This window comes from Drosophila sechellia, chromosome 2L (genome assembly GCF_004382195.2).
Source record: "Drosophila sechellia strain sech25 chromosome 2L, ASM438219v1, whole genome shotgun sequence".
Classification (NCBI taxonomy): Eukaryota; Metazoa; Arthropoda; class Insecta; order Diptera; family Drosophilidae; genus Drosophila; species Drosophila sechellia.
The window spans coordinates 20,420,644-20,443,158 of record NC_045949.1 but is presented as its reverse complement, the minus strand read 5'-3'; the positions used below and the strand labels follow the sequence as shown (position 1 = coordinate 20,443,158).

General features: G+C 41.6%; 7 protein-coding genes across 7 annotated transcripts; 2 read left to right on the top strand and 5 right to left on the bottom strand.

The window, feature by feature from the left end:
- Positions 1-163: 163 nt before the first annotated feature.
- LOC6618214 lies at positions 164-2,082 on the bottom strand. Its single transcript, XM_002042453.2, has 3 exons — positions 1,612-2,082; positions 1,302-1,475; positions 164-686 (listed from the first exon to the last, which is right to left on the bottom strand). Exons 1-3 carry the CDS (start codon positions 1,661-1,663, stop codon positions 466-468), a joined length of 447 nt encoding a protein of 148 aa, XP_002042489.1. The 5' UTR covers positions 1,664-2,082; the 3' UTR covers positions 164-465.
- A 428-nt stretch (positions 2,083-2,510) lies between these two features.
- LOC6618213 lies at positions 2,511-4,543 on the bottom strand. The gene is made up of 3 exons (XM_002042452.2): positions 4,400-4,543; positions 4,168-4,341; positions 2,511-2,887 (listed from the first exon to the last, which is right to left on the bottom strand). The coding sequence occupies exons 1-3, from the start codon at positions 4,458-4,460 to the stop codon at positions 2,679-2,681; spliced, it is 444 nt and encodes a 147-aa protein (XP_002042488.2). The 5' UTR covers positions 4,461-4,543; the 3' UTR covers positions 2,511-2,678.
- A 2,619-nt stretch (positions 4,544-7,162) lies between these two features.
- LOC6618212 (KH domain-containing, RNA-binding, signal transduction-associated protein 2) lies at positions 7,163-8,891 on the top strand. The gene is made up of 6 exons (XM_002042451.2): positions 7,163-7,426; positions 7,484-7,605; positions 7,667-8,034; positions 8,153-8,242; positions 8,346-8,422; positions 8,673-8,891. Exons 1-6 carry the CDS (start codon positions 7,270-7,272, stop codon positions 8,798-8,800), a joined length of 942 nt encoding a protein of 313 aa, XP_002042487.1. The 5' UTR covers positions 7,163-7,269; the 3' UTR covers positions 8,801-8,891.
- Positions 8,892-10,919: 2,028 nt separating this feature from the next.
- LOC6618211 lies at positions 10,920-12,727 on the bottom strand. The gene is made up of 3 exons (XM_002042450.2): positions 12,554-12,727; positions 11,996-12,172; positions 10,920-11,253 (listed from the first exon to the last, which is right to left on the bottom strand). Exons 1-3 carry the CDS (start codon positions 12,612-12,614, stop codon positions 11,045-11,047), a joined length of 447 nt encoding a protein of 148 aa, XP_002042486.1. The 5' UTR covers positions 12,615-12,727; the 3' UTR covers positions 10,920-11,044.
- A 1,197-nt stretch (positions 12,728-13,924) lies between these two features.
- On the top strand, positions 13,925-14,850 carry LOC6618210. The gene has a single exon (XM_002042449.2). It carries the CDS (start codon positions 13,941-13,943, stop codon positions 14,679-14,681), a length of 741 nt encoding a protein of 246 aa, XP_002042485.1. The 5' UTR covers positions 13,925-13,940; the 3' UTR covers positions 14,682-14,850.
- Positions 14,717-19,266, bottom strand: LOC6618209. The gene is made up of 3 exons (XM_002042448.2): positions 19,027-19,266; positions 15,468-15,680; positions 14,717-15,402 (listed from the first exon to the last, which is right to left on the bottom strand). The coding sequence occupies exons 1-3, from the start codon at positions 19,094-19,096 to the stop codon at positions 15,185-15,187; spliced, it is 501 nt and encodes a 166-aa protein (XP_002042484.1). The 5' UTR covers positions 19,097-19,266; the 3' UTR covers positions 14,717-15,184.
- A 1,739-nt stretch (positions 19,267-21,005) lies between these two features.
- On the bottom strand, positions 21,006-22,474 carry LOC6618208. Its single transcript, XM_002042447.2, has one exon. It carries the CDS (start codon positions 22,404-22,406, stop codon positions 21,576-21,578), a length of 831 nt encoding a protein of 276 aa, XP_002042483.1. The 5' UTR covers positions 22,407-22,474; the 3' UTR covers positions 21,006-21,575.
- Positions 22,475-22,515: the final 41 nt, after the last annotated feature.

The window sequence follows — 22,515 nt, the reverse complement described above, 5'->3', positions numbered from 1 at the left end:
ACATTTTCACTTCTCCATCGTTGGCTTTTCCCTGGCCAACAACGCGTGTTGACATCGTGCTCTGCCCTGCCCTGCCCTGTCATTCCCTTTGCCCTTTCCTCGCCAATCCATTTATTTCAGGCAAGGTTCATTAGTGGCATTTGGACAAATAAACAATTTGGCATTCTGTGTAAAATTAGTTTTTATTAGCTTGTATTTGGATCGTTCGAAATTTGTTTGCCAGCTTTTCGGCTCATTTCGGTGCGCTGATGTTGCTCATACGCCATGTTCGGCGTTGATTAGCCATTAATACAGTGGGGCGGGCAGATTTGGCTAAACGGTTTTGTGGATAGTGTGCTCTACTAATTGATAGTTCTGGGCCTTGGGAATACATCTAAATTGAACTAGGTTTACTTAAGCTACTGTGCCTTTTAATGTTCATTTCACGCTCCACATTTCCACATTTCCACTTCGTCTCCTGTCGCCTCACATTAGTTGAGTTGCCAAGAGAAACAAGACCAGGCTGGCGAAGATTTTCCATTTATCCGCTGGATGCCTTTCCGATCCGTTGCAGTAGTTCTCGCTGTCGCACACATGACAACTTGAGTTCTGCACCGCCGACAGGGTGGGGTCCATTTTGCACCACACATCGGTGGCATTTACCTCGCCAAAGTAGCAGCCTCTGACGATCTTACGCACGCCGTTTTCTGCAGAAGCAAAACATTGGGTTAGTCTACTTTCGGGCTGCCTTATCGTAAATAAACATATTTTTTATTGTCCGTCTTTAATGGGCTTATACGAAATGTCTACGTATTGTCCAAAATATCAAGAGATTGTTGGAAAGTCTACGAGATTCTTCTGAAATAAGGTCACAGCTGTCCGTATATGCACGTATGTCGATGGATGTATGACTGTTTCACATAATTAATTTCATTTGTTTTGATTTGCGTCACAAATCATTAAGGAAATTATTATCTGAAGAGTAAATACAAATCTCAGACGGAAAACATTGCGAATGTTTAATGGGTATACAGACATTTACATTTGGAAACACAGTTTTTTTGCACGCTGCTTATCGGACTGTATTTGAAATTAATGAGACTTTTAAAAAATATTTGGTGGCTGGATAAAAATTGAGTGAGTACGATATATCCACGTTATAATGTTATGTTTCAAACTTTCCTTTTTTGTACTATTAAAGATGCCAACAAACTTTGATATTGCATGGCAATTCATAACTATAACTAGTTCATAACTATTAAAGTTACTATCCTTCAATTCCGTAGTAACATGTTTTGAGAAACACGTTCGATTAAACTCACCCTTGAACACCCGTTTCAAACAGGCCGTGGCATTCACGCTGAGCAGATCGTTCTCCAGGAATCGCGGTGGAGCAATGAAGGCGCAGTCGTATTTGAAATGGTTCTCGACTTCGAAGTCGTCGCCGCAACTAGCCTCGTAGACGGATTCGCAGGCATAGCACTTGATGGCGTAAGCTAGTGGCATTGGGATGGGAAGACCAGAGACGCGTCTTATTTATGGCAGAAATGAGATCAGGCGGGGACAGCCGCAGAACTCGCAATGCAAAGTACAAATTCGAAAGAAACAAGTCCAAACAGAACAAAAACAAACCTGAGGCCAGCAGCGAGATGAGCGCGCCAAACAAAAGTAAATAATGCTGCATTGTTGATGGGAGGAAAATCGGTTTGCCACCTTTCTCGCTGGTGATTGGAATTTGTTGTATTTGATGGTTTTATGGAAAATAATTCAAGTGGCGGGCTTATTTATAGCTCTCTGCTCGGCGCAATTGAAACGATCCGCACGAGGTTTAAACACACAAAACTGTGTGCTTTGTATAAGAAAATATAGTATATATTTTGAATATAAATAAATGAGTGTCTTCAACCATATAAATGAGTTTTATTTTATATTTTTATTTTGGTCTCAGCACGTAGGAAATAAAAATGTAAACACGCGTTGCCAATTTTCCCCGAGTTTTGTTTCTTGATTTTCCCCGATTTCCCGGCTGAATTCTTGGAGCCGTCTGTCAGTCGACGTCCGCACACGAAATCGAACTAAAAGAATGCCAAAAGCATTTTCCAAATTCAACTCCTTGCCGTTTTTCTCTTTTCCGTTCAACGCTCTCTTATTTCTGTGGTGAAAACACTTTATGGCCATTTCGCCTGGCGTCATCGCTCAGCGTTTTAATTTGTCTAAATTTAATGAACATTTAGTGAGTGGAGACTTGACGCCGAATTTATAGCGACCCTGTGGGCGAGGGAAATGGAAATGGAAAAGGAAAACTGGGAGTGTATGGTCGAAGCGAGTAAAATTACAGAGAGAACTTTTCCGCTTTTCCGTCTGTTCTATAATCGTCAGCCCAGCAATTTCAATTTCCAAAGACATATAGCGAGAGTAGTCTGGATGGGGGGCAGTTCTTGAAGTGTGGCCAGGCACGCATGGATTTTCTGCTTGCCCAACTGGAAGCCTATCAGTTAAAGCTAGCAATTAATCTACGAATAACCATAAGGTATCTTCACATAAATAAAGCGACGTTTAATGTGGGCGAAAACAGTTTAAAATGGTGTAACAATTACAAGAGATTCAAAGGTGACTAAAGCAGCTCCTCGGGGCTGGCTTTTCATCAGCAAGCTCGATATGTTTGGGATAGCTCAGCGGCACTAAAACCAGCTTCTCGCTCAGGCCAGCAGGCGGGCCAGGCCAAAGAACAGGAGGATGACTCCGGCGATGGGGGCCAGGGAGGAGGATCCGTTGCACTCGTCCTCGGTGCAAACCTCGCAGCTCAGCAACTTGTTGAGCGTCAGGCTGGGATCGGTCTGGCATCCAGTCTTCGTGTCGGAGATGTTGCCGAAGTAGCAGGACCTCACGATCTGCGGGCTACCGGGAACTGCAAGTAAACATTTTAGAAGTTGGTACAAATTATTTGGTTAAGTGTAAAATGAAATGCTGTGTCGATTGTTGTTCTTTTTGATATATTATAAATTCAAATCATATATGAGGCAATTAGATTCAGAAATTACGACATTAAAACGTGCTGTGCATTCTCATTTGTTTCTGAAATAAATGTAGAGGTGACTATTCCAAAATTCTCATTTTCAGACTCTCTCTTTTCTATTTGTATGCAGCTTTTTCAAACTATATTCGCACTTCAAGTGTGTTTTCTTTAAATAAATAGTATTTCTTTGGTCAGACTATGCAGGTTTTTACATTCGGACAATGATATTTTAATCGAAAAATTATGATTATTAAAATAAATCCTTATTATTACATAAATACTGAAATCGCTATGTATACCTCACAGGAAGTAGAGCACATTTCAGGTTCTGATATAGATGTGACTAACTTTTGAGCTGAATGGTATGCAAATTGTCTGGTGTTTAATTAAAACTGACGATGACGTATTCAATAAAACTCAAGACGTGGTCGAATGTTAATGTAATTAGCAAACAATTGACTGAGACGATGTTGCGGTCACCGATCATAAATAATTCCCTAGCAAAAGTGAATGGGGTCAAATTATTCTCAAAACCATATAGCCCTAGGGAGTATTTATGCTTGGGAATCGCTGGGCAATCAAGCAAATTGTGAACAAATCACTTAAAAAGGCACTGCTGCGTTAATGTCTATTGTTCATGATGCATTTTTAATGAAGGGCACATATTGCTGTGGGACAGCGACTAATCTCCGCTGCATTGCCAGGGAGCAAACGCACTTTATCATTATAGTATAATGAATCAGGGTGCATGCATATATTGTTTATATACATGGAAGATAGTCAGTACAGTCTACCTTATCTGAACCCCTTTTCTTACATTTATAATTCATTCATGCGTGGTTCCTTCCATGGTCTACATACGATATATATTAAATTCCAATAGCAAGTCGCTGATCTTGAACAGTTCTAAATATATTTATATGCTAAACGTTCAGATTCTCTCATTCTCTTCCATTAAGAAGTGTGAGAGGTATATTCTATTAATTAATTTGTTATTTCGTTGCTTTAGAATCAATCATATTTCAAGGTAAGAGTGAAAACTCAATTATTCTCATTGTGAGCATTAGACCCAGTGCGTTTATCAACCTAAATTGCTTAAGTGGGGATGGTTTCGCGTGGGCAATCGATACGATGAGATCGTGGTTATGGGCGATCCCCGCCAGATTACTTACTGTCGATGGTCTGCTTCATGCAGCCGGTGGCGTTGCGAACTGGGAAGAAGTTCTGGAGGAATCGAGGTGGAGCCGTCTTGGTGCAATCCAAAACGAGGCTACTGTCTGACTTGATGTCCTTTCCACATTCGGGATTAGTCAAGGAATCGCACTGATAGCACTTGATGGCGTAGCCTAGAAATCGTAGAATGTGTAGATTATTCCGGATTGGTAATTCCGGTATCTTTCATACCAGTGCAGGCTACGGTGGCCAAGACGGCGAGAGCCAAGATCATTTTTACACTCGACACCATTTTCTTCAGGTTTTGAAACTACTTTTTGGACAATTACTTAAAGCAAACCTTAACTGCACGGCAGTTGGCGAGCGTTTATAAGATTCTTTCTGGCGCCCAAAGCGAAAGCGTCCATTCCGCTTCCAATTTTTTCACTCAGTATTCCACTCACTGGAAATCGAGCTTCCACTCGAAGTAAACGTGTGTGTGTGTACGTTGCGTGTTTCAATTCTGTGTTTGTATACCCATTACTCGTACAGTGAAGGGGTCTACTAGATTCGACGGAACGTATGTAACAGGTTTATCCAGTTTATCCGATCACGATCACTAGCAACTGTTCGGGAATTTGTAGGGAAGTAAATAAGCTAGAAATGTTAGGTTGAAAAATCAAATTCTAGAGACGCAGGCCTTTCAAAAGATCGCCATACCCGCAGAACGACAAAAAAGTAACTCCCACGCTTTTGAAAATGTTTGAACTGTATTTTTTGTCTGAGTACTGGGTAACTGATAGTCGAGAAACTAGACGATACCGTTCTCTCGTTGAAAAGCTGCCGCAATGTTTTTTCCCATCATTTGACACACAAACGAGGCGCATGCATACATAAATATCAAGCATTTTTTCGAACTTGTTTAGGGTGATGTCAGCCGTTTTTGTAAATTATTTATGTTTGTTTTATTTTGGCACTATGATGAACTCAGTTTCGGCGCTCCCGGAATTGCCAAAAAAAAAAGTTCTTATGGGCTCTGCATGTCAAAGGGGTTCCTCGAATCTCTGGAATATTTGACTTCAAGTAAACCAGTTGCCCTTTTTAGCAAAATGCGCAGTTTGAAATACATTCGAATATAGTACGTTACTCATTTTCATTGTTTTGCTAATTTCAGCAATTAACAACATTCTGAGCTGTCCCCTATCGGACTTGACTTATTTATAGTGTTACTCTCGCCCTTTGATTTTGCTATATTCATATTGACAAATACACAGCGTTATTGATAAATTTACAGCGTTAGTTGTTTCTATTGCTTACACATCTTCTGTCATTAAAATATGCACATCCTTAAAATATTTTTGATTGACTACACAATTGTTTGTCAATCTATTTTAAGCAAGTTATCCTTGGAGAGGGTACATTAATTCCATTCAGAATTATTCCATTCCGCATTCTTTGTAGTCTCCGATCATATGTCGTTTTAACCACTGTGGCCGGCCACGTGGTGACGAAGCGCACCACAAGAGTGAAGGGGTGTGCACTTCTTTATATACACAAAACAATAGAAATTTGCACTAGTTTGCTGATCTTCAATAAATTTATTCATAATTTACCATAAAGCTATTCATTATTTGACTGTGAAAAGGTTAATACTTTGGCCCTATTAATCAAACAAAATATTAAAATTGCAACGGGAATTACTGACTAGAATCCGAATCTGGTTTTTGTTTAAGAGTATTCGCTTTTTGTTTTGGCACTAAAAACAGTCCATATCGCTTTGGAGATTATGAAACCATTAGTTTGTTTATCCAACTCCCTTCCCTTGTCATTGAGGACAGCGAATAAGTGAGTGCTGTAGATGTTTGGAAAAGTTCCTGACAGAGTTCGATACCGATGAGGCTGATCCTAGTCTTGTGCAGTCATCTGCTCATCCGTTACTTGTTACGCCGCAGTAGCCGGCTACCAATGTGAGTGTAAGATGAGTGTGCCGTAGGTCTTCCAGCTCCATGATAACGCAAAAGGGTGATCTTGAAAGTGCGGACACCGCCAGCCGGCGAACTATCCCTTCACAGCACTGGTCGGAGGTCGGTAGGCAAACTACAAGCCTCAGGGTGGAAAATTAAAGACACCTGACTACAAGAACCCGGGGGGACTTGCGGTATGAACGATCAGCTTCGGATGACACCCTATAGGATGCAGTTCCAACTTTATAACCTTTAGGATCAATAAATTTACGATATTCGATAATAATACGTGATCGCAAAACATTAGCACAGAAGTGTTCTTGCTAAAGATTACTAATTTATTCACCTAAATGGGTCAGTAGGTGTAGTATTTCAGATATTCCTTGAAATTGGGAAGGTTTTAATTCTAGCGTGTATACCAATTGAAGTTACATCTTACTTATTTCCGAATCTAATTCGAAGATTTCGGGCTGCCATCTTTATTTTGCACAATAAAATATATTTTTGAAATCCTGTAAATATTTCATTATTTTCTTCTTTCAGTCATTATACCCGTTACTCGTAGATTAAAAGGGTATACTAGATTCCTTTAAAAGTATGTAAAAGTATATGTAAAAGTATATATATTCTTCAGAATCGATGTCTGTCCTTCCGTATGAACGTTGAGATGCCAGGAACTATAAAAGATAGAAGGTAACGATTAGGAACACAGATTCTAGAGACATAGATGCAGCGCAAGTTTGTTGAACCGTGTCCCATGCTCTAACTCTAACGCCCACAAAGCGCCCAAAACTGACACGCCCACAACACTATATCTAATTTTTCATTTTATTATTTTGTTTTCCATTTCTACCGGTATTCCAAAATATATTAAAATATCTCGTTTTGGAATAAACTGGAGAATCTCGACTATAGCATTCATGTTTTTAATCTGATGGGTAAGTAGCCTAAGTGTACCAGAGACCATGGTGGTGTTCAGTTTTCTGCACATAATGGGATACCCGACATTTAAACAATCACTTTAGCACTGAAAAATATGCCTCAAAACTTCAAACGGTTGGCAGGTCTGCCATCATTTTAGTTCACTGATATACAAAGCGTTATTCAGTCTACATCAATTTTAATTGTGATTTTTTGGTAAAGATTGTTACGATAAAAATGGAAACCTCAAGCGAGTTAACTGAGAAAGAGCCACTTACCCACGACCACCAGCCGCGTCTGAACGAGGTGGCCCAAAAGTTTCTCGCCGATTTGGACGAGGAGCGGAAGCGATTGTCCGCGGAGTTTCCACTTTGCGCACTGCTAATCGCCGAGGGTAAAATCAATTCGGTCCTTTACAGGGTATTTTAATAGTACTAATCCCACATTGCAGCTGTGGACCGTGTCTACGGCACTGGCCGTATTCCCGGCAAGGAGTTATACGCAGACGTGTACAACCAAAAGCCGATGAAGATTACCCAAACGGTCTTTGTGCCCGTTAATCAGTATCCCAAGGTGGGTTTTGAACAATTAGCTGTCCATCCCGTCCGCAAAATGAATCCTTACCCTTGCGCAGTTCAACTTCATTGGCAAGATCCTGGGGCCCAAGGGGAACTCGTTGCGTCGCCTTCAGGAGGAGACCCAGTGCAAGATTGCCATCAAGGGTCGCGGTTCGATGCGCGATCGTAACAAAGAGGAGCAGTTGCGCAGCACAGGTGACCCGAGATATGCCCATCTTCAGAAGAATCTCTTTCTGGAGGTCAGCACGGTGGCCAACCCGGCGGAGTGCTATGTCCGCATAGCCTACGCCCTGGCCGAGATCCGTAAGTATCTTATTCCAGACAAGAACGACGCGGTTTCGCACGAGCAGCTGCGCGTGCTGAAGGAAATGGATCCCGAGTCCGCCAAGAACAGTAACGGACTCTGGAGTCTGGAGGTCTACAGGTAATGGGGATCCCTCTGCATACCGATGTAACTTGACTTACTTGACAAGCGAGTTGAGCATGTGGTATACAAAGGCTTGATATTGGGCAAGGAGTAAAAATCTATTGTTATTTTGCAGATCTGTCCTCGACAAGAAGTTGGGAGGCAACAGCAATGGGGCTCTCACGTACATCAACCCGATTAAGCGAGTTGCGGGAAATCCACCCGAGTAAGTTACTTGTAAAGTATTATTTTGTATCATTTAATGTCCTTGTTCTTTGAATCCTACCCAACATGCGTTGAGCCAGCAACTAACATTTTGATCTTTATAGAGTCGACGATGTGGAGGAGGTGGTCTATGATCTTATGCCCCCCAGTCATCCGCCTACGAGCTATGAGTACAGGAAACGTAAGTATTTGGTAGTGCCGGGGTCCATTACATAAGATTGTTTTATGGGATGCATCTTTGACGGGAACTTGGGATTTAGATACGATTATTATCGAGTATTAACTGACAACAGTGAATGATCAAGATCTCAGATCAAACTATATAATACACTACAATGACTAATATTATAATATTATACAACGATTAACTTCTTTATAGTAATTACATACACGCATAAATTACTACTAATAATAATCAACCAATTTTATAGCATTTCCATTAAAAATACCGGAAAACGCAGTGGCATATAAACGTCCATATCCGTATCTTACTGACATGAAATTTATGCGCGAACCGCCCATCAAGAACTTTAAGCCCAATCCTTTTAAACGGACTTAAGTTATAAAATCCATGATGGGAGCACATTGAAAATACTTTAAACAAGATGGAAGCAGATTTCAAAATGAATAAATATTAACATTTATAAAAACCGCACTTGCGCTATCAAATCCTACAAACAATATTAATCTTAATTATTTATTTCCCTAATTATGTTGAGCTGTTGGCATGCCCATTATGTTTAAATTAAAATCCTGCGTTTGTAATTTTCTATTATAAATTAAAACACTAATAAAATAAAACTCATTGAATATTTTATAAATTCAATCCGATCTAATTATGCCCGATTTACAATCAATATTTGCATTACCTAATTAAACAATTAACATACTAGCATTAAAAGTTAGCTAGTTATATTTCTAAAAAATGAATTGAACATCCTTTTATCAGATGAATCAAAGTGAAGATCGCATCAAGATACTTAAGTGCTTTTAAAAATAATTTCATAATCCATCATAATTTTATAAATGAACAAGAGAGAACAATAAATAAACATATAAAGAGTTTGCATAACTAAAATATTTCAGGTTTTTTAGGCAAAGTATTAATTTGTATACCCGTTAGTCGCAAAGTAAAAGGGTCTACCAGATTCGTTGAAAACTATGTAACTGGTAGAAGAAAGCGTTTGTTGACCCATATTATCATGCCCACTCCAACGCCCACAAACCGCACAAATCTGTCATGCCTAGACTTTAGAAAAATGTGTTGATATTTTTTTCATAATTTGCAAAAAACTGTTTGCCACTCCCAGTCTAACGCCCTAAAGTCGCCGAATGCCCACACTTTTGAACAATTTTAAAAATTTTTTCCAATTTTATTCCGCAATATTTATCGATATACCAGAAAAATTACGAAATTCGCGTTTTGCATTCATACTAGCTGAGTAACGGGTAACTTGCTATAGCATTCTCTCTTGCTTTTTTCTGTAAATTAAGTAGAATTATTCAGAATTTCCCTCTGCCTCTCTTTAAAACTTCCAGTTATTACTGTTACCTCTTAACTGCTTGAGTACCTAATTATAACTAGCAACCCGATTAGCAAATATATACTTGAGAAGCAGAACCTTAATTGATTAATCATTATATATTTATATATTTATATAGATTTAAAATTTCAGTACCCAGCCAACGCCTTGCTGAAAGGTCTTCAGTTAATTGGTTTATAAGCATATTAGCGTAGTGTGTTTCATTTCCTAATCTTGCCCAAACTTGGACACACTCAGTTAAGTGGCTTTCCCACAAATTTCTATTTTCTTCAATTAAGTAATTTCTGAAATGATGCCAAATGAGTTTGGGTTAATTGCGGCACGCGGGGTGGAGAGGAGAGCCAATGCATCTTTCAGTTCTTTCAGTTTTCCAAAGGCCCTCGATCTGCAGAAGTGATCTCGGATCTCTCAATTGGAGTTTCTTGAACTCTGCCGGCCTGCATTTAACACTTTGTAAACTCGAATCCGAAGGGTAGAAGAATTACTGAAACTCAACTTGCAAATGAAACAGAACTCAATTAAATGTAATTAAGAAGGCAGACGGACATAAATCCCACATCCCGCTTAACAAGTGACAAAATTGAGTGACCTTTTATACGATCAGACAAATTTCGGTTGCTCATGTGGGTGCACACTAATTAGATCTCAGGTGTTTCACACTGCAGCCCCATACATACATATTATTGGATTCAGTTTGCTCTGCTCGCTCTGAGTCATTGAACTGCTTTTGAGTTTCAATGTGACTCTGACTCTACGAGAGGCGACTCACCGTACAAATAGCGATTAGTAGAATTACTATTTTTCAAAAATAAATACACTTTTTGGGGAGTTACTCATGTGATGATTTACATGGGTGGAGGAAAGTTAAAAATATATACAATCAACTGTTTTTTTCAGTTAGCTGATTTGTCATGCTAAGGGAATGGTTATTATGAGTGAAAACAATCGAATATGTTTTCTTTTCACGCAATGTATTAAATTTATTTTAATTGCATTGCTATATTGGATGATTTATTTGTGGGTAATGCGGGCTTGCAGGCAACTGCGTTTGTAGGAGCACTGTAATATTATTTGAAATAAGTTAGTTCGTTTTCTATCTAACTATCTGCAGCTGGTAATAAAAAGAATGCGATATAGTTTGGTATGTTGCTATGGCAACCATTCGTCGTGCATTTATTATTAAAATAAATTTAGAAGAAATTTACAGAGAACAAGATCGTTAAATACTACGCACAGGTAATTAACTAGCTAGTTAAGATCTAGGCCAGCAGACTAGCCACGCCGAAGAAGAGCAGGATGGCTCCGGCGATGGGGGCCAGGCCGGAGGAGCCGTTGCACTCGTCCTTGGTGCAGACGTCGCAGCCCAGCTGCTTAACGAAGGGCATGGAGGGATCCGACTGGCAGCCAGCTTGGATATTGTTGATGTCCCCGAAGTAGCAGCTCCTCACGATCTGCGGATGTCCGGCCCCTGGAATGGGAGCAGATTGTTTGGTTTGGATGAGCAATTGGGCCAACAACTTTCTCTAGTGGGGGTTGCTAAATGAACCCATTGTACCTTTGCCTTCGGACACTTGTTAATTGCTTATTTATTCAAGACGTATGCGCCAAGAACACCGTAGTTTATTGTCAAGAAAAACAAAGATCAACAATTTGCTTCACACCTCGGTGAAACATAATTCATTCGCCTGTGATCTCAAATAACGTATTTTTCCACAAGCTTTTTGTTTGATTCCTCTGAATAAATTTACTGGATACTGAACTGATTTGGCTTGGCGTTCAAAAAAGATCACAATATTTGTGACGGATTAATTTATCGGGCGATCTGCCTTGTAAATACATTCACAAATGCTAATTTTGATAACTCGAATAGCTCGGAGCTTGCGGCATTCTCTCTCGTCCCTGTCATTATTATTTTTGCTAGAACACGAATTAAGCTCTAAATTTGATGTAATTGCTGGAAAATAAGACGCAAATAATAGTGACTAGGAATCACGTCGAAAGGGAAAAAGTAACGTCTGAAACATTCACGCATGACATCAGAGACTAACACAACCCGATTTTCTGCGATGATCTCAGGGGCTTGTATTGCTTAATTGCGCTATTTCCAGCTTAATAATGGAGGAATCATAGAGTTTTATTCTCAGTTTTGCTGACTTATGAAGTCTTAAGATTCTGCTATTTTCCTATATGTTGTGGGACTGTGAACTCACCGCTCTCGAGGGTCTTCTTCATGCAGCCAGTGGCGTTCCACAGGGGGACGAAGTTCTGCAGGTAGCGGGGGGGTCCGATCCTGGAGCAGTCCAGCAGCAAGGTCTCATCGGCCTCGAACTTCAGGCCACACTTGGGCATCGTGAGGGACTCGCACTGGTAGCACTTGATGGCGTAGGCTATGGGGTATAGGGGCATATGAGGCATGGATTAAATTTGTATTAAATATATGGATAAAATACTGCAGATATACAGATCAGAGCTAAAGAACTTTGAAGGATAAAGAGAAAGGAGCTTTGGTCGGTCCCAGGGATAGGCTTCAGTTACTTGAAACCAATTTTTGTAAACAATATTTGTAATTATAAATCGAACATTTCTGCTTATATTTGTATACAAAAAAGAACCGAAGACATCTAATTTAGAAAATGATGTTTAATTGGCGAGCAACGATTTTACTTATAATACCCGCTAATGATAATAAGTTCTTAATAAGTTTTCCTAATTTTCCGTCAGCTGGCTCTCCCTCCTAAATACAAAAAACACTTTCGCAACCAACGCACCCGAACAAACCAGACTGATCATAACGGCCACAGCCAAACTGCATTTCAGAGCGGACACCATTTTCGCGAATACTTCGAGTGTGGGAATTGCTTTTCGAAAACGAATTTTTTTAAGTCAGGCACGATTATCAACCGCCGTCAACGATGTCTGCTGCACGTCTGAAATTGTGAGGCGTTGGTGGTTGTAACAACGGCAATAGCGCAGCTGCAGCAGCAAATTCCCTCTGAAATAATGAAATCGACTCAAAGTTTGGGTCTCAAAATGCGTTCTCTGTTTTTGTTTTGAGTGGAATTTGGTGCTTGTTTCTACGCCTTAGAAAACCGGTTGTAGGCTATTATTTCGGTTTTTACCTTGTTTTATATTTTGGATTTGACGTCTGAGTTTTTGTTTCATATGCATTGACTTTATATGCAGGAATATTGATATGGTAAAAAAAAAAATAAATATTCTCACAGCTTTATATTTACTTGTTATTAAAAATGATATTTTGAGAATGATCTGGGTTTGCAATGAGTCAGAAGTAGATTCATCATTAACATTCGTTCTCTAAAGTGACAGAATCTACACGTTTATTTGTGGAATCAGTACAAAGTGGCAAATGATTATTATACCCCAGACAATTGAGTGCTTCTAGAGGATAGCCAACTCACGCTAGCCATTTCAGCTTCCGCCCAAAAGTATGTCACCAAAAGTAGAACGATTTTACGTGGGCAAGGCTGGCAAACATTTTTTTGGCCCCTAATCTCATTGAGCACGATCGAAACCCAATGAGGCACGGATGAGATGGGGTGTCACTAATCAACAAGGACGGCCAATAATTTGCATAAATTTAATTAGATGTGACCGGCTGGGCAGACATGGGGCTCAGAAAGGCTGAAAGGAAGGCTGTGTTGGAACAGCGAGGAAACTAGGACAACGGCAGGATATCAGTGAGGGTCTCGTAAAGACGTTGTCTAATTGGATTAAACTTCTATGTATTTCGGATTAGTGTTTCCCGTGATTGTGGTAAACAGGAAGCAGAATGGTAACTCTCCACGGGGCTGGCTCATTTTCATACTTCGGAAGACCCATCTGTTGGTGTTGGATAACATATTGACAGTTTTGATGGTATTATCAAATTGGGGTCTCCTTGGCTTTTTAAAAAGATATATGACAAAAATTTTAAACAGAAGATTATTGCAACTGGCAGAAAAAAAGAGAACGTAGTAGGACTATAAAGGACTATAAATAATACTAAAGCCATAATTTGTGTATTAAAGCCATAGTTCTCTTGAAAACGTAGATGCTCATTTTGGCATGAGAGAACTTTGCGATAGGTCCAAGCTGATAAGCCGAGTTCGAAGATAACCCAGCTACTTTTGGTTCAGTTGCATTTAGAGTTCCGAGATGATTGCTACGTTGCTTTTAGTATTCCCCCTGCTGTTTATGCCGTCTGATGCTACGTTTGGAACGCAGGTGATGAGCTATGACAACAAGCGGATGCTTCAGCTGATCGAGGACTTCAACGGCACCGTAACCGAGCAGCTCTTCCTGGTGGTGTCCACGTGGGGAAAACTGAAAGCCGACTACCCCAGGGATGTGGCCAAAATCGAAGATTTGGAGGAGACGCTGCAGCATGTGGTGTGCCAGAAGGAGAGAAACGTGACGGTTCGTCATCACCTGCAGGGTTATCTCATCCGCGAACAGATCCGCGAGCATCTGGAGACCCTGAACAGCTCTGATCTGTTCCAGCGAGCGCTGCAATCCGAGGATCATGAGCTGGGCAAGTGGCAGTTGGCTTTAGGACAGCATTCCCGGAAACTCCACTGTGTGCTTAAGCCAGACCAACTGACTAGGATCCTGGAAGGAGTGATTCGTCGGACGTACACCCTGGAGGGATCCACCAGGCTGGCCGTGCTTCTCTACCAGCTGTACATCGGCAATCGGGAGTCCTATGCTACAATGGTCGAAGCCGAGTTGATGCTTTACGAGCGATATAAAAGTGGGGGAAAGAATAGCCAGGAATTCAGCGGATACATGGCTAAACTCTGGCAAAGCATCCAAATTGAGGAGTTCTATCCGGGGCTGGATCAAAACACAAAGCAACGACTTGTTGACGCAATTATAGACCTTCTCCAGTTCCTCTAAGTCCAACCCATTTATGTGCGAACTTTATTTGGTGATTCGGTTTTGTATATTCGAGTGCTTTAATAACTTGATTTTAAGAGTGTGTTTCTGTTTGTCTAGCTTCTGAGATAATTACATAGGTGAGGGCTTGTGTTCTTTACATTAAAATATCATGTTGTACATAGACTAATAAGTGAGTATTTACTGTGCTTGGGGTTTTAATCTCTACTGATTATTGTTTCATTTATTTATAGTTTCTTTCGTTATGGTATTGTGTTGTTTGGTAAAAGATTGAATTGGATTTCATTCGGAATTTGAGCTTTGAGCTTGGCAAACATCGGCACTCGGCCAGGCAAACTATAAACCTATAATCGAACCCTAAACTTCCATCTGAACGTAAGCTAATGAGTGGAGGGGCAAGTGTCCCCGTAACTAAGTTAATTCGAGCTAAACTCAAACGTAAATCAGCAAAAGCTCGGCAAAATATCACGTTCCAACTGAAAATCGACTTGGGGATCCTTTGCTTAGATGGCCAACTGTTGGATGAGGCACGAGATGGGCAGGAGCAGCAGCATCTCCAAAATGGATGCACCTGCAAAGGCTCCGTTGCATCGATCGGTGAGGCAGTCCTCGCAGAATATCCGCCGCACGTTCTTCTCCGGACTGGTGATGTTGCACAGCTCCACGGGATCTGATTTGTTCGTGTAGTAGCAGAACCGCTTGGTGATCAGCTTGCCATTATCTGGAATTTGTTAGATTTGTTAAGGTTCAATGAGTATGAGGAAGTGCCTCGGTCCGCTTACTCACTTTCCTCCACGGTCTTGCGGCAAACGGCCCGCTCGTGATCGGAGTTAATGGTGCCGTTGCAGCTCCTCAGCAGATTGATGTTTCGCTCCTTGATCAGGTCAGTGGGAATGTTGTCCTCCTGGAAGGTCACGTCGCAGAAGTCCTCCGCGCCAATGGTGTCCGAGCTGCAGTGCCAACACTGCAGGTGATGCTTCTGGTGCTGCTCATTTACGGCTGTAAATATAGGGGAAGTAACTCCATCAGTGTGACACGCTTTAGTTGACCTTTCATGGGGTCATATTTTCTACCAAAAAGGAAACTTTGTTTGCGAAATAAATAAATACAAGCGAGGGTGACACAGCTTGGTGTGGCTCTCCTCGGTGGACTCCAGTCAGAGGTTGACATCATCATCTTCATGTGCCGCCCCTTTTGGGTCGCCCACTGCGAAAACGGAGAATGCGTGGCCAGTCGATGTGGCGCCTCACTCGAATTTTATTACGTATACGTAACCGAATTCTAGCTGTTAAAGTGCGGGGTAATTCGAAATTTGTGGAGCAGAGCATGAAGAATCTCTTGCCAAGTAATGGATGAAAACTGAACTATAAATAACAAAGAAAATTGTTGTTTTTGTACCAAATAAACACATTTAAAGGCATTACATCAATGTCTTACAAAAGAGGTAAGATGAGTAAATTATGTATTGTAAAGTACCAGTGATATTAGCACTTTTTACATAAAAAAATATTATTATGGCACATTCATGCTAGAGGTAAGTGATAGATTTGAAGCAGAAATATATAGTTAGCCATCACTTCACCCCTTTCTTCCTTTACTTTGACAAGTTAGCCCTTTTACATCGAAACAACGATCTAAATACTTTAAACGCGTTGATTTATAATGAACGACACACAAAAAGTTTCTTTAAATGTGTTCCGCTTTTGCAACCTGTAAGTCTTTTTGATTTTTTTTTCCTTTTGTGAACATATTACTAGTTCGGTTTCTGTTTATTTTTGTTTTCATAATAATTTGTTTTTCTTCCGTTCACCGCGTTTATTTCGCACATTAAAATACATTTTCACACCTTTAACATAAGAATTCATATAACAAACTGTTCGGATGAGTCTCAACTATTTATAGAATTAGACAAATGATTTAATTAGTCCAAGAGCCCAGATGATGTGGGAAATGGGGAGGGAAACTCCTCTAATTGTGTTGATAAGGTTGCGTGAATTGGCTCGACAGTAAATCAAGATCGTCGGTCGTGTCCTTGACAGAGTTTTGCATGTCCGGCCCTGTGAAAATGCCAGGACATGCCTGTTTACCACAGGAGAAGGCAAACATGCCACGAGTCCAGTTGCTCAACTACGGCACCTTGAGGGCAAACAGTTTTGAAAGGGGTTTCTCAAAGGAGTGGTGGCTGTCAAATATTGACTATAACATATTTATAATTTTCCCTTTCCAGCTAAATTACGATATTACGCTAGAGGTGGCGATATTACGTATACGCTGCAATTACGAAGCCTCCAGTTGCAGTGACCTTGGGATGCCAGTTGACTGGACATATGCAAAATCCATTGCCACACCGTTTGCATTCTTTCGGTTCCTTTGTTCAGGGGTCTTTGGAACTGTTTCAGGTAATTGGCACAGTTCTAAGTTGTGTAGTGTGAGTAATTGATTGTTTCCCACAGCTACACATGGAAAAAGTACTTAGGCCTTCTCTCTATGCTTTCATAATGGATATTGCAAAAGTTGATGTTCTCAGTAAATATCCCTTTTTTTCCAGTGTCATTCAAGGTCGCTATCCAAGGGTTTTTTATCGCCCACGCTTAACACTCTAAAAGCATTCGCTGAGGTCACGCACATGGCCCGACTTGGTGTGGCTTCTTTTAAAGCAGTTCTGGGGTAATTGAAAGCTGAGACTTGTTTTGAAGGAAGTTGCACTCCACGGCCTGTCTGGGTTCCTTTGGAAACATTCCACCCTGAGGACCGACAGCTCTGCCTTTGCATCAGCAAAAGCACCCCCATCGAAATGTAGCGCAAGAATAACAAATATAATACGATACGGATCGGATGTGTGTCAGGATAATCTCCGCTTCCTGGCCGAAGGTACCCCGAAACTTTTATCTGCCTGCATTATCAGTTGGCGCAAATTACGCAATTCAAGTCGGGAAGCGCAGAACTAACCCCCAAACTGGCGGCCAGACTCTGACATAGTTTCCTGCCAAGTGCGGGTAGAGATTTCCGGGGGATGCGGGATGCCAGATGTCGAAGACAGCGGGAAACTGGAGCAGGCGACATCCTGGCGCCACTCTGACATGCGCACTCCCCGAATCTCGTAAGCCCAGATTGAAACGCAAGCAAAAATAGAGCAATTAGATAATTGCAGGACACCGGGAAAGGCTAATTGAGAGCAACAGGGAGCCGGAGCTGCTGCTTCGATTCACCGCCTAATGACCCAATCACAATGCCCATTTCTCAATCACCCTCATTAAAATCAGGCGCGATTCAAAGGCGTTCAACGGGCCATGAAAATATGGTAACTGCATTCGGCGTTTGTATTCTGTTTGGCAAATCATGTGCGCCGTTCCGAAATGACTGTGGAAATAAATATCGAAATGTCTGGCAGTCGGGCGAATATTTGTATTTATAGGGCATGCAGGTTGCCAATCATTGAAAAGCGTGAAAATTCTCGAAACGCGAATATGCACGTATATATAGAAAACGATGTCCATCAAGGAAGCAATGACCCACGAACTTGTTCCATACGCGATGAGGAAATGTGCAGTATATTATGAAAATGGATCAACAGAAATTATTTTACCTAACTTTTGGCATTTCAAGTATGTAGACAATCGGGATTACTATACTAATTCTTGTATTTTTCATATAATATATATAATAGTGCTCATAATTTTCAAATGTCTTTTCTCTTTCTACACGTGTTCAATGCAAAATAGACAAGTGAGCGCTTCTATATTTAAGCCCACATAGCCTCCTATTAATATTTCATTATATTCCACCCATCCTTTATTAATTTGTTTACGACAGATAAAAACAAACCCATCATTTTAAGTGTCGTCCATAAATCCGCTTTCGAATCGAGCGAAACATAAATTGCCAAGTATATTTTATGGATTTCACCTGAAACTTTTTTAGTTGTAAGCCAAATTTTGAGAATTTTTATAAACACCGCAAGGGAAAAGCGCTAAATGGCCGCCGGAAAAACTAAACAAATTGCGCGAAAATTGGAAACAAATTTCATTCATGGGCTCTGGGTATGGAAACCAACACACCTCAAACTTTATGCGGATCCGCGACCTTGTGGGCCAGATGGAATTACAGGTGCACAGAAGAAAATTCTGGTCCGAAATTATGCTGAATTTTGAGTACATTTTGTAATTAAGAAGGGTGTTTACTCTGAAAACCAGTGAGCTTTTAGAATTTTCTCTGTGCACCACACACATTGGAAAAACTGGATAATTAGACCACCTCTTGGGGGCTTTATGTTTACAAGGGGACTTAAGAGCGTTTCAGTTTGCCGATCGACACTTTGTTGTTTTGGACGTTTAACACATCTCACCTGTGATGTGCCAGGCATTGGCCAGCAGGAAGAGACCAGCCAGAAAGGCTTTCATCGGCACCGCTGACATGGCTTTCTTGGAATGTTTATGCGAATCCTTTGGGGATGCGGAACGCGACTTGGTGGCGCCTCTGCTGGGTGGCGGATACTGGGTGCTCCGAGGGTTGGATGGATGGATGGGCTCGCTCGAGAGTGCGCGCGATGCAGACGGTTGCTCGGCCGAGGAACGACTGTGGATGTTGCCGAGGCTTCTTCGCCAGAGTGCCAAAGTCTTGCTACTGAATGTTGCTGGCAGCGCAGTCGCGTCGCTGCCCGCACTGCAGCTGTTGTTGTTGCCTCGCTTCTGGGGAAACCCTTAGTCGCCACAGCACTTTTTGTATTTCCTGGCCATCCAATGGATGCCCACCAGACAGGCAGCCAGACTCACGCATTCGGCGGCTCTGTGCTTGGCCAGCGTTTGCCCTTTTTTCGATTTCATTGAGGGCGCAGTGCAGCTCAATTGATGACGTTTCTTTTGGTTCTTTGCTGGAAAAACAAGCAACGTAAACAGGCTTAGCTGGGTGTGCGTCTTTATTGATAAGTATGTAATTAAATTACTATACCTTGTATATTAAAGTGTGACTTTTAAACATACACTAATACCTACCATAAGCATATATGAAATACAAATTAAATATACATAGATGGTGCTAGCATTGTGCATTTATTTTGGTAGTTCATAACCAAACTGACAAAGAATTGTACACCCCTTGCATCTACGCTCATGTCGAGGTATAGAATTTCAAATTTCATTCGCTACCCCGAAAGCGCTCGAAAACTGGTTATGATGTAAACAAGATGATAGAACAACCCTTAAAGTAATACTTGCTGATAAACGTTAAATTATTATTTTATAATCTTAAATTTGATATAATAATAAATAAAGTACTTAGTTATATATGTAAGTTTGTTTAAAACATTTGAATAGCTGTGATAAAAACCAATTTAATGGTAACATGGTCACCCCAAAACAGAGTGGCTTGCAACATCGCTAAGCGGGGACACAACGTCAGCCACAAAAAGCTTTTCCTCCCAAATTTTTAATTAGCAAATGGAAAATTTGAGCAGATTACAAGAAGCCTCTTTAGAGAACGACACTCCTCAGGTGATTTAATCCACTCAAAACACTTCCCCCTCATTAGGCAGTTGGCATATCTAGATCTGAATGCAAACAGCCATCATAAATGGTTAAATCGCCATCGAAAATGATTCATGAGTGCAGGATGCAGTGGCACAACATTTGGCAAACGCAGCTCGGCGGAATTAGCCAAATTTGGCAACACTCCTACCAAATTAACGACACACGCACCTGGCAGATATACGATTTTGTATGCAAATCTTGACACTAATCTGCGGCTCAGTTGCTCCTCCTCCCAATAGTTCCATGCCCAAAAGTTGACAGAGCGTGAAAAACGCGCACGCACCCGCCAGCTCGCCAATGGAATCGGTTGGGTCGGATCGAATCGGATCGGTATGGATCGGGCCAAGAATGGCCGGGGTTAAGGCCTGATCGGTGGAAACCGCATTCGAGTCACTGACTGCGCATGCGCAGCGATCAACAGCCAACAGCTGCCCTCCGGGGCGTATGCGTAACATTCGATTGTCGATTCTCAATATATTTTCCAAAGCGGCTGCGCCATGATAAATGGCCAGTTTTATTGGAAAATCTGTACGACATTTTCGCCAGCCAACAACACACGCCGAAAGCGGCAACAACAAAAATAAAACTAAAAGCCAAAACAAATAAAAGCCGTGCGACAAGTTTAAATGGCCAAAAGCCTAGCTGCCACCCATTTTATATATTTATTTTGCGTTATTTCACTCGATGTTGTAAGTGTTTTTCTTTTTTATGACAGCCTTCGCATTTCGTGCCATGTGACAAACTTTATTTATACACACCGCTGGTTTTATGCGATTTTAATTAAAGCATAATGAAATTATCACGCTACCAGGCGGCCCCCGAATTTAGTAGCAATCTGTCTTAGCATCCAGTCTTTAAGCCCTGCAAATCCTACGCTCAATTGACGGGGTCAAATGTCATTGCGATTCGCGAAAAGGGAGTTTTGCGGATATTTTGAATTTGCGTGGTTGCCAATTAACGAATTTCGCCAATTGAATGAAAGACTGAACTCATTTCCGCTTGCTGACCATACATGTGGATACAAACAGCACCGCACCATGAAGAAGGCAATGGAACGCTCCTCAAATCAAATGCAATGTCAAGCGCAGTGATGTGAGACAATTACTCTTGATTTGCCTGGCAAAGTGTATACTTAACGTGGGTTACGTTAGCTCAAGTCGGTGACTATGTGCACCTATATAGTATAGTATATATAGTATAATAGGGCTGATGTCACTTACCTTCTCAGGCACTGTACATTTGTGTATCTATCAATATTATGGGTTTTTTGGCCTTAATAGTGCACTATAATTTTAATTATTTAATTCAGTGGCCTGGTGCGATTAAATTTTAAGGGGTGGATATGCACATCTAGCTTGGCCACATCCAGCTAATTTGCACGGGGCACACATCCCACCTTGTAGATCCTGAAGGGCACATTGTGGCGCCTCTCGTTCAACGTGATGAGCATGCAGTAGAGCAGCTGCTGCAGCTTTCGCATCCTGAGCACATACGGGGCACTTTCGCAGTCCTTGAAAAGGGGCCTTCCCCTCGCCTGGCAGTGGAAGAGGAAGAAGGCTCCTCCGGAGGAAAATTCTGGGATAAACCCAAAGGCCAGAGCCTGATCCCTCAGCTGAAGAATTCCCGTTTGCAGATGCTGGCCGAAGAACTTACTCAGTGCGGATCCCAGGCTCTTGGTTCTGCTGTACAATTTACCGGTACAGAGCTTTTCGATGTCCACCCAAAACTCGTGACCATCGAGAAAGCAGGTGGTGTTCAGGCACTCCAGGCAGAGCTGTCCTGTACGATTCCAATGTTGCCTGGTCGCCAAGCTTTCGTCATAGTAGCACCGCCCATTCGACATGATCTTGTCCAGCGCGCTAGAGTTCCAGGAATCCAAGGACTGATAACTGCCTGCACAATAGGCTAACACGCAACATGCCAATGCCTGGCCAGGAGGCGAGGTACTTCCGGATGCGGCCTCCGACGAGGAACTGTTTTCCCCGGGTTTCACTTGCTGTGTGCTGCCCCAAAGTGACCACAAGTGGTTGGAGATCTCCACCTCGTAGTGCTCCTCCTTTTCCCCACTTCTCTTCCGCAGACAACCTTCTGCATTGTGCTCCAGAAGACGACTCCACGGCGGCAAAGGCCTCTCAGGGTGGACAACTTGCCTGGCCATCGAACGGGTGGAAGTGGGTTTTTCCTTGTGTCCTCTCCACATTTCGGATGTTGTTGTAGGAGTGCTAGGTGTTTCAAAGCCAACTGAATTTGGATACCTAACTTCGGAAAGCAACATATTTACTTCATCTTCTCTCCAAATGAGCAATATC